Raw genomic sequence first — 10,944 nt, 5'->3', positions numbered from 1 at the left:
CGGCAGTGCGGGGTGCGCCCGGCACCTCCGAGGCACCTCGAGCTTGGGTTCTTCAAGCCCAGCTGCAGCGTTTCGATAGTTTTTCTGACGGCGTGGGCCCGTAGCGGAATAGTCTTTCCTGCTTCTTGCTGTGGAGGTGATATGCAAAAATGAAAAGGCTGAACTATTTTCACATTTTTTGTATCCAGTCAGTGGACTAATTGTACTGAAAATACCATTAACTACACTGAGAGTCAATTGAAGCAAAAAAAAATAGAGAAAAATATTTTTAGGTAGTTACAATTTTTGCAATACATTCTTGGACATTACTGGTAATACTAGATAGCAAACTAGTAAATGTCCAGAGAAATTATGATTTCTTTTTTAAGTCAGACTCATCCCTTTAATGTCATCATTAAACTAAACTAAAGGTCTTAAAATTACCTGGTTTGAGGATGTTACTGATGGTAATTTTCAGAGCTGCTAAACACCAACAACTGAGCATAGTTGCAGAGCCAGAGTTACGGCAGAGCCATAAAAAAGTAAAGTAATAAGAAAGTAAAGTAAAATAATTTGTGATATGTTTTTACAAAGTATAGATACTGTATATTTTTATGTTGAAATAACATAAATGAAATTACATGTTCATGTCATGAAAGGAAGACTGGAGGCTTTTCTCTATTACTGGAGGCACGCGATTTTTCATCATATGAAGAAATAAGATCTCGTACATTTTACGTGAACACATTTCACAGTTAAATAGCAATGACTGTTAGTCATTTCAGCTAGCTTATTACAGTAAATATTTGGAATATATATTTTTAATGAAGGCCAAGCACAAGAACATTGCAATGAAAAAATATTAGTGGAAACCTGCATTTTTTAAGAGGTACAAATGCAATCAGTTTAATTGCAGAAGGAATTAATAGGGTTTCTCTGAGGAGCTGGTGGATTCTTTCTGATCAGAGAATATAAATACAGAGAAACTTATACTCACATGTGAAACTGATATACAGCTATACAATATGCTGTGTAAAATGAACAAAATTACTTTTATGAATCCATGGCATGTTTCTATAAAAATGTAATAAAGAAAACTTAATGAACAGTGGAATATTTTTTCTATGAAAATAAACGCTTTGTGGTCCTTTAAAAAGTTATTTATCCTAAAATAAAAAAATCCCATCACTGCACATCCCAGATCTCACAGAGAAGAGGTGTGAATTTATGATCATTCACTCTCCATGACATCAGCATCTCTGCGTGATGATGGTTAAATGTCCGCAATTCTGTAAGACGACCCAGTAAACATGCAAAGTGTTGAGGGTTATCCGGGTGGTGAAGTTTGCAGAATTTCTGTAGAACATCCAGGAGGGGTTCTTGAAGCCTTTCCACAGATTCTCTGTCCTTTACGTATTGTCGATCTGGTTATAGATTTAAAAGAAAAGTAATTAGCCAATATATGCTCTGATTCAGTGTAAATATTTTCACACCATTGGAAAGCTACCACTTACCAACTCTGATATCTGCTTATTCTCTCCTCAATAGGCACCTGGAATACTAATTTTCAAGTTAAGAGGGAGAAAAAAGTGCCTTAATATTGTAATTTTTGATCAGGATTTGGTTCACACAAGCTTCCCACTTCTAGCTACGAATAACTGCGAACTTTTTCAAAAACTAAATAGTTTCAACAAGGAAACATCTCTCTGGGATTACACTGTCACCCCCAGGATGGTTCTGCACCTGAGTATGTCCTATGATGTATTGCAACAACTTAGCAGCACAGCATAAATCTGTGGAGATGTGGTACAATATGTCCCGCACAAGATGTGGGACAAGTGGAGGAGCAGTCAAGAAGAATGTGCATGTAGGTCACCAGGATGAAATCAAATATCTTGATCCTCAAGTGAAATCCCTTTTTCTAAGAAAATATTTAACTTCTTATTTTGTTCTTATATAACTATGTGTCTGGAATTTGGAGGGAGGGGAAAAGAAGAAGATGGGATTTTTAGTCAGTGAAATTTTTAGTGTACAAAATTTTCCTGAGCTGCACTGGCTAAAAGAGTCATGGAATTTCTTAACTTTTTCCATCTTCCATGAAACCTTATCTGGAAACCTTAGTAGCTCTCTTGTGTCCTGAAGCATCAGGCTTCTCTTTTCTCATGCCTGTGCTAATCAGTTTGCTTGAGGAACTACACGATTTCTCCATATTTTCTGAGTGGAGCTGATTGGTTTTGTGCCGACTAAGAATTGTTTTTTTACAGTTAAGGTCTATAATCAAGGCAGAGACACTGCTATGCTGACACTGCAAAAAGGTCCGTCTCCAAGGCTTTCTGCTAAAGGACAAACCAGTACTGACCTGCTGCTCTTGCCAGCTGGTATTTGTGCAAGGAAGGTTCAAGACTTTTGTTGCCATTCTCTGTTCTAATGTATAGGATCTCCCACTTTCCTTTTGAAAATGTAGCATTTCTCGATGGAGTGCAGTGACAGACCTGTTACCACACCTCAGATTTTCTGAAGCAAGGAGTCTTTTGAGCTGAGCTAAAGTACAAACAATTCTGTAAGCAGGTACATAGGAACTTTTCTCTTTAGATACAAAACCAGATGGTGTAGCAGGACATCTGGAGTTTGGATTCGTTTGCTTGTTTTCTGTTTTAACTTCTAATATACTGATTTTCTGGTGTAACTACTGAATGTACTAAGTATACATGCTCACTTACTGTATGTAGAATACATGTGTTTTACACATCTCAAGTCACACACCTAATGCTTTCTTTCCAAAGGCAGTAATATGCGGTTCTGAATTAGAAGTTACCTGGGGACAGGATAACTATTGCTGTGAGCAGAGCATATTCTTCCTGTGTCATCTTCAGCTCTCCAATGCTTTTATAAAAATTAAACATGGGAGTTATGAATTCATCTGAGATACCTGTAGAAAAAAAAGTAATAATATTATTTTTTTTAATTATTCAAATAGTGTGGTTTATTGCCACTAAGCAACTAATTAATATTTGGAGCTTTGACCAGTTGCGTTTGTGGGAGAAATTTCCAGGTCTGATGCGCTACAAGTAGTTACAAAGGTGCAAGCACATCCTGGTTTTCAGAACACAGTAGAGGCAGGCAAGCACTGACAATCTCTCTTTGCATAGTTTCAAAGTTTTCCAGATCCTTTTTCTCTGCAAGTTTGTCCTTTTGTGCTCTTCAGGACAAGTCCCATACGTGTTTTGATCCTGTCTTCTGATATTCCAGTCATCTTCCATTTCCAGAGTGCACAGTTTGCCAAGCAATCCCTCTGTTCCCTATGGCTACATTAGTTATGCAGAAACCTCTCAGAGTGTATGGTCTAATTCTGTCTCAACTTCACTGCAGAGCTAACCGCCTTGGGCAGTTGCTTCGGTTGTCTCCATAAAGAGACTTAATTTCTCCTTTTATTTAGCCTGAAACTTTAGCCAGGTCTAGGATTACCTGTAGTCCGAGATCAACTTGCTTGCAACTACTACTACCTTCCCACATAAACTTGTGTGTTATAAAGTACAGAGCCATCAATAATTAAAATGCAGCCCAGATTAAGTTGGGATCATGTGATTCTTTTACCCCAGCTAAATCCTTTGGGGTTACTGAGCTGTGGCACGTCAGCGGGGCTTCCTCTTACTAGCTTTGTCATCAGATCACAATGTTCTTACTTAGCCTTAAATTAAGGATGCATTTCACTCCAATCTTGGTGTAAAAGAGAAGTAGGACCTGTGACATATTTTTTTTTATTATTATTTTTTTTCCCTAACTGGCGTGTCAGAGTGACTTAGAGCAACCACTAAACTAGACTGCATCTCTTAGGCTGCATGCACATACAAGGTTTAGAGGACCAAACTAGTGGTTCTGCAGCAAAAAACCTTTCCGCTTTTCTTAGCTGCAAGGATGGCAACTTCCTCTGTTGCTACAAATGAGGGCCATATAATTTCTTACCATTTTACTCTCTCAAGTTCCAAGCTATTCTGGAATAAAACCTTACATTGCTGTGGAAATGGTGTTAAATAACGTGGGTTTTACTGTTTTATGCAATACAGAGCTGAAGTCAGGAGTGGGAGTCAAATGCTGCTGTGAGGTTTGGAGTACCTCTAATAGGGGAAATTCAAAATGAAACTCAGCAGATGCAAATCAGTAAAAAGGAGACATGAAGAGGTCACTTGACTTAACCAAGAACACATCACTTTTTGCCTTGACACTGATAGTAGAATCAGTAAATCAGTAGAATAGTTACATGTCCCAACTGAGTAAAAGTATATTTGACATTAGCAGCTTGTGTTCACTTCAGATTACAAACCACAAATCTGATGGGTTTGGTAACAAATTCAACACTATTAAGAAGAGTGTGAGTCACTTAAGCAGAAATATAGAGAGTCAGCTTGTTCTGTGTTAGTAACACAGTTGGAGCTTTATACAGAACAAATAGCAGTCATAGCATCTACTGTTCTACTAGGTTTATATTATTAGTCATAAGAATTAACTATAATCGTGAACACTTGTTATAGCTAACTTTTAGGGTCCACCTAACAGCTGTAAATGCAGAAGTTCCTTGTAATTAAAAATGATGAACCAAAGTCTTAAAGTTCTGTACATAAAGTTATGTACAAATTTGGGGTGGGGGGGTAGGGAGAGGGCAGAAAAATCTAGCTAAGCCCTAAAACTTAGCAGAAGAATTTCCTTCTTGAAGGTGAATAGCACAACAGTGATGTGATAAAAGTACGGATATTTTTAGATCTCCCTATCCAAGGTATCACGCTGCTGAGCACCATCAACTTGACAGCAGGCAGGAAATGGAAGGAAGTGGGCTGTGACTAAGACTCTCCTTATTTGTTTCTCCTGCTCATCATTTGATTTTTATTTTTTCTTCTTTTCTCTCTTCTTCCTTTTTTTTTTTTTTATTGATCAGCTTAGTTTTCAGCTGGATGAATTCCCTTGTTTTGCTCACTGCACAGCCCCACAAGTCCTACCAGCAACAAAACAGAAGTGGGATGAAAAAGAATTATGGTGAACAGGATTCAGCATGATTCCTAATTCGAGTCCTCATTGTGTCAGGCACTGTACAAGCATATAGTAAAACAGTGTTTGCCCTGAAAAGTTTACAATCTAACATTAAGAAACAAAATCATGGTGAGTGAGGCAAAAATTGGTAGAGTTGTGAGAGCAACTGAAAATACAGAGTGCTTCTCTGCACTACTATAATCCAAATAGAGAAATAAAACAAAACAGAAGAGATGAAAGAGCAAGAAAGGATGTTATAGCAAAACAGCTGATATTTGCTGTTGTTACTAAAATAACTAGAGCTTTGAAAAATCTTTAGATAAGTGTTACAAGACAGTTGTGAACAAAACTGTGGAAAATGAACAGTTTTATGACTGGCATAACAGAATTTCTTCTTGGTTTTCTTCTTAGTTCTGCCCTCCTTCCATCTCTGCTGGTTTTCCCCTGTTATTTCATCATTCTGTATTAACATATTATACAAACTGCTGTTCCATCACAAGAGGGGGCTGTTCTCTAATGTGATTGAAAATGCTTTAGTCTGGATTTAATAAGCTCAATCAGAAAGCAAAAAAGCAGAAAACAGATGTTTATAGTTCTTACTTTTTGCCTTATCTACTGTATGAGATGTTGCCACCTCAATTTAGATTTTCAGAAGAAAACTAGAGGTGATTTGTTGTTTTTAACTGGAAGGGCCAGAGGAGAAATGAATTATATCACTGTTCAAAATGTCATTGTTACAAACCAGACTCCAAAAGTGAAAAAAATGAAACAGAATAAAGCTGTAAAATGCTTCTGGCCTCAAAAAGAATAGAAAAGTTAGCTCTGCTCATTTGACTTCCTTTATTTCGATTTGCCAGGAAAACTGTATTAGATGGGCACAACTTCCTGGTCAATGTTTATGATGCTTCTTACCTCTTTTCACAGAACCTTCAGAAACCTTTCTTCAAGCGTTGCAGCAAGGAGAACATGGCCCTGCCTTGTGTTTCATTGTGCATCATTCTGAATTATGCAGATTTCTGCCTACCAACTCCATCATCTCCTGAAGACACTGCAGTTCATTTAATTAACTTCAGTATGTTAATGTGTGACTGGCTGTAAAACCCAGGGTAGATGATGGGAAATACTAGCTTTGCTGAATATGGCGTTGCAGCATTACACTAGAGCAGATTTAAATCCATGAGCATTATTCATCCAGCATCCATTACTTCTGACAAAATTTCACTTGTATCTGTAGCTTAAGACACATCATTCTTTTAGGACTTGCCTTTTTCCTATGATTTCTCACTAAAATCAAGAGGGTTGTTGCTTTCATAAGGTTTACAGATTCAGGCCTTAAGTGTTAACACCTGGTTAACATAACAGTGATATCACATCATTATTTGCCTTTTTTTGAGTCTTGTCTCTTATTTTCTTCAGTAAGACATACAGATTGGTCTATTGCAAGAGGAAAGCTTGTGAATAAGTGCTAATTAACAGTAACTAACACTGTGTGATTAATATGGATGAAGAGATCTTTTGTCTTGATAACCATGTTGGTGCCAGTGGATATTAAATCAGGGGCATATTAGTAGCTGTTTTATGAAAATGAATTAATTACTCACAAAATTATATCTTATCTTTCACAGGATTTCATCTGGCAGAACTGTTTTCCATGCTGCAAGGTTTTTGTTATGAGCTCTGCCTTCTACTCTATTTAAATGCACCAATGAGCCTTTAAGCACTGGCCACATTCACCCTATTGATGTTGAGAGACCAAAAGGGAAAAACCTATCCAGTAAAGAGGATACACCACAAACATGAATGTGATTCTTCTCTATCATCTTCTTCCAGGGCTGAACAACTTAAGTGAGAGGTTAGCATATGCCAAGGGGAACCCAAAATTAGGATAGCTAAAAAGTATCTTCTCAATATCGGTTAGTAGGACCTCTGTGGAGCCATCACTGCAAACCAAAAACCCTGCACAAGGACAAAAATGCCGTCCTTTGGCAGTAGCATGGTTGTGTGTAGTCAGGAGAGCGGTGCAGTTTGACACACAACAGTGGTATCTGTGCCACCTTGAGCCAATAACCTTCATAGATCAGGTCTATTTATCTAAGCAAGTGTTTGGCCTGGAGAAGCACACTTACGCAGAAGAAAAGAGATTCTGTCCTCCGATGCCTGCTCTTGTTTTCATGTGTATAACTTAAATCTGGAGATGCTGTTTAAACACTCATATAAACTTAAGTTGTAACTCAGGACTGCAGCACTGGCTAACTCAGTGTGCTCAGACTGTGCAGGGCTGTATATGAACAGAAAACCTATTTCCTACACTCTGTGATTTAAAGAGGTCCAGCTTTCTAAATGCTTTGGACTGGATGCAAGTTTTCAGCCCAAAATAAAGGTAAATGTGTCCTTCCACGTGAATGCACATGGTCATTTGGAGGGTTAAACATCTATGATTTGCAGCTAAGTTTAGAAACAAGGGGCTAGATGCTGGGTTCCTCTCTCTTTGGTGATTTGGACTCAGGAGTGGAGATCATTTCGTTTTGTTTCTCCTTCTGAACAAATCCCAGCACAATGCGGTTTCAAAGCACTACAGTGACTCAGTATCCATAATAAAATAACAAAAGCCAGAAGTAGCCGAAGTAATTCGGTATCCACCGTTTCTGTGCCAAATTTTGCCCTCAGTTGCGTGAGTCTCTTGTTGAAGTCATGGGAACCTTGTATTCACATCCGAGGACAAAAGGTGGCCCCGTGCCAATGCTTTAGACTATTAGCGGCTATTTCTTTTTGCTTTGGATCTCATTTTACTTCAGCACCTGTAACCCATCTAGGAAAACAGCTATGTATTTCACAATGGCAGGTATCCTGCTACCAACTGAATATTTAAAGCCAAATTCTTCCATCTCTGTTCCAATCAGATAGTACCGTATTCCCCAATACTGAAAGCGGTTGAACTGTTCTGTAGAAGAAAATGGTTAAATAACAAAAATCTCGGAATGTGGCTCTTAATGACTGCTGGAAAGCTAGTGCCATTAGAAATACAATACAAGGTATAAATGCTTGCTGAGGAGACACTAAGCACTTCAGCAGTGCTTTAAAAATACTATACTGCTAAAAATCAGGAGAATTTGCTTTAAAAATAACAGAAAGAAGCAAGCATAGAATTACCAGGATGTGAGCCTTTCGCAGGCTGAGTCAGTCAGTGACAACATGGTGTATATGTAGTGAAGCATCAAATAAGATGAGTAAGTGGCACAGGCTCTCATTAACATGAAATAAAATATCTGTATTTCTCATTAAGTTTCAATAGTAGAGTGCGTAGGAGAGGATTTCAGTCTCAGGAGCAGCTAAAGGAAAATTTTTCATAAAATCTTATGTGGAAAGACCATAAGGGCATAAACCAAACAGTCATTGAGATGTACAAGGACGTATGCAATATACTCAAACTAGTAAATAAAAATAGAGCACATCAGCATGAGAATAAAAAATGAATGCTGCTAATGCTCAAAGGTCATCACCACCAGATCTCTGACTTCTTTATGAGGAAAAAATTTCAGCTCCCTACAATCAGGACGGGGAAGGCATACACATTAACAGAAGAGAGCAGCTTCCAGGTGGACGTGGTGGCAGGTGACAGAATTCTGGACAGCTTGTGACTTTTAGGCAGGCTGTCCACCCCCCGCTCCCCCCCGATTTGATGGATACACACGTCAAGGCTTGACAATAGACAACACTCAGACAGTTGTCTGCACCTAAAATATGTGGACGGAAGCTCTGACTGTAGGCAACAATTTATGGCTGATGGCCTGACAGTGTTCAGGGCCTCACTAGGAGCCATGAATATTCCTGATACTTTTTGTTTATTCATTACCTTTTAGTTCGACTTCTAAACTCTCACCCAGCTACCCCTGTATTTCCTCTGCTCCTGTATGTTATGTTTGCAGAGTTTTTCATTTTGCTGAGGTTGGTCTTTTTATCTGTTATTTATTACACAGTTGGAGGGTGTGGGGTGTATGTAAAAAAGAAAAATCCCTATTGCTACATTTACGTATAATTGTCTCGAGTTTTTCTTCCTTCTCTAACTTGCGTTTGTCTTATTTTTCCAAATTATCTCTTGCACCAGTCTATAATGTGATAATGGTCAGCTGCAGTTTTTAGTAGAATATTTCCTTATAAGTTAAGGCTTGAAGAGATTGCTAAAGCTTCTACCCTAATAAGAAATTTGGTACAAGCTATTATATTTCAACTCTATGTCCTTGTGTTGAGTCCAATAACCTGCAGAGATGGGAGAATTGCATTTTTAATGTTTTTGAAAGTTGTATGTGTAAACAACAATAACAGAAGAATTTAGATGTCTTTCTTTCAATTTGTTTAAGCTCAGAACAACTGAAAATGGCCATGATTGGAACCACAAAAATAAGATGTTTCAGTGGTTTGAAATGTTTTAATTTGCCTGAATGGGTAATTCTGGAAGTTATGATAAGCTAAGGCAAAACATGCAGAAAAATTGTACCAATGCAGGCTCTTAAAATCGAAGTGAAAATAAAAACTCTAATAGCTCAGGTGATGATGAACAGGATACCTACAAAAATTCAGCAAACATGAGAACTATATTTGGGAAACATGAGGGAGTCAAATCTACCTGGTGAGAACCTTCCTCTCAAAACCCCTCTACTTGCATTTTCAGTGCAAAGGAAGAGATACCTCTAACTGAGAAGCAGTCACCAGCACTGAACATATAGGCAGAGTGGCATTTTAGAAAGCATATTTAAGCCTCTTGATGCAGGAAACACCACAACCGTGGCAGATACACTTTAGCATGAAGTGGCTATGGAGTAACCTCAGTCCAAAATGAGAGGCTACTGCACGTCTTGAGTGACTTCTGAGACCGTGTGGTAGCACTAACAGTTTGATAACCTCTAAGTACGTTAACGCTGCTAAAACCGCAAAGATTTACTAGCTTCTTTTGTTGTTTTCTATCACAGCCCCCTAGGGTGCAGTAAAGGGAAATGTGTTTGTGTGGAGAAATAAAGAGGGAATTTCACAGGAAAGAGAATTGTTTTGTATTCTGGAGGAATGCAGCCCCCAGCAAGTGAGCTGCCTAGTACAGTATTATCCTCCTGCAATAGAGGGGAGGAGAGATTCTAGGAGCAGTGTTTCCTCTTATGTCCCCAACTTCATCTGGGCTTTGAGGGAAGATATTTTCAGATAGCCTTTTCCCGTGAGCAATAAGGTACATATAAGTATATATATACCCTCTAAAAAAAGTCACTGAAGTGCTTCATTTCCTGAGAACTGTTCAACCCCCCCCCTTTTTCTTCTGATTCAGAACTCATTTTTGCTTTACCTTGAAATTTTTTTCCCCAGATAAAGAAGAATTACATCAAATCTTTCTTTGGAAAAAAAAAATACATTTGAAAATATAACTTGTTTYGAAACTTTCTCCTTCACAAACTACTAATATTTTTTACTTATTTCATGACATGTCAGCAGTATTACAGCAGGATATAATGTCATATTCTACCTAGTCATGTCATGGTATGAAATGTTATCTTTAAGTCTAGTACTAATCTTGCAAAAAAATGATGTTGATTCAACATCAGTTGCAGAGAATTAACATATTATTTTAAAATTATAAGTAAACCAACAAAGTTAATTGGTATGATGTAATGGCTTATGTAATGTTCTAGATCAAAGTATTTCCTGTATCCATTTTTTATGAACAGTTGACACCTTGAACAAGGAAAGAAGGTCAATACTCACTGTATAGATTAGAGGAGCAGGGGCTTTCAATAATCATGTATTCATAAGGATTCATTTCTCTAAGACACAATTTTATCAAAAATTTTGGTTATATTCCAGTAGAAAAATCTCTTAATGAAAACATTCAGATCCATTCTAATTTAAGCCAATGTTCTAAGAAGGGTCTGCGACTTCCTTGGCACACATTTCTCCCTGCAG

The 10,944-nt window shown here is 37.9% G+C and overlaps 1 protein-coding gene across 2 annotated transcripts in view; it reads right to left on the bottom strand.

Annotated features, from left to right (window-relative positions):
* Nucleotides 1-1,164: 1,164 nt before the first annotated feature.
* Nucleotides 1,165-10,944, bottom strand: part of NR1H4 (nuclear receptor subfamily 1 group H member 4) — a 32,920-nt gene continuing 23,140 nt past the window's right edge. For both annotated transcript variants that reach the window (XM_085321257.1, XM_085321258.1), the window contains exons 8-9: nt 2,795-2,908; nt 1,165-1,403 (exon numbers count right to left, since the gene is read on the bottom strand). In XM_085321257.1, coding sequence (XP_085177383.1) covers nt 1,165-1,403; nt 2,795-2,908 — 353 coding nt within the window. The remainder of the gene's footprint in view (nt 1,404-2,794; nt 2,909-10,944) is intronic.

The sequence above is a fragment of the Rhea americana genome, unplaced genomic scaffold, assembly GCF_003343005.1.
Source record: "Rhea americana isolate MKP2758 unplaced genomic scaffold, rheAme1 scaffold_69, whole genome shotgun sequence".
Taxonomy (NCBI): Eukaryota; Metazoa; Chordata; class Aves; order Rheiformes; family Rheidae; genus Rhea; species Rhea americana.
The sequence above is the reverse complement of the archived record's forward strand: the minus strand, read 5'-3'. Positions and strand labels throughout refer to the sequence as shown.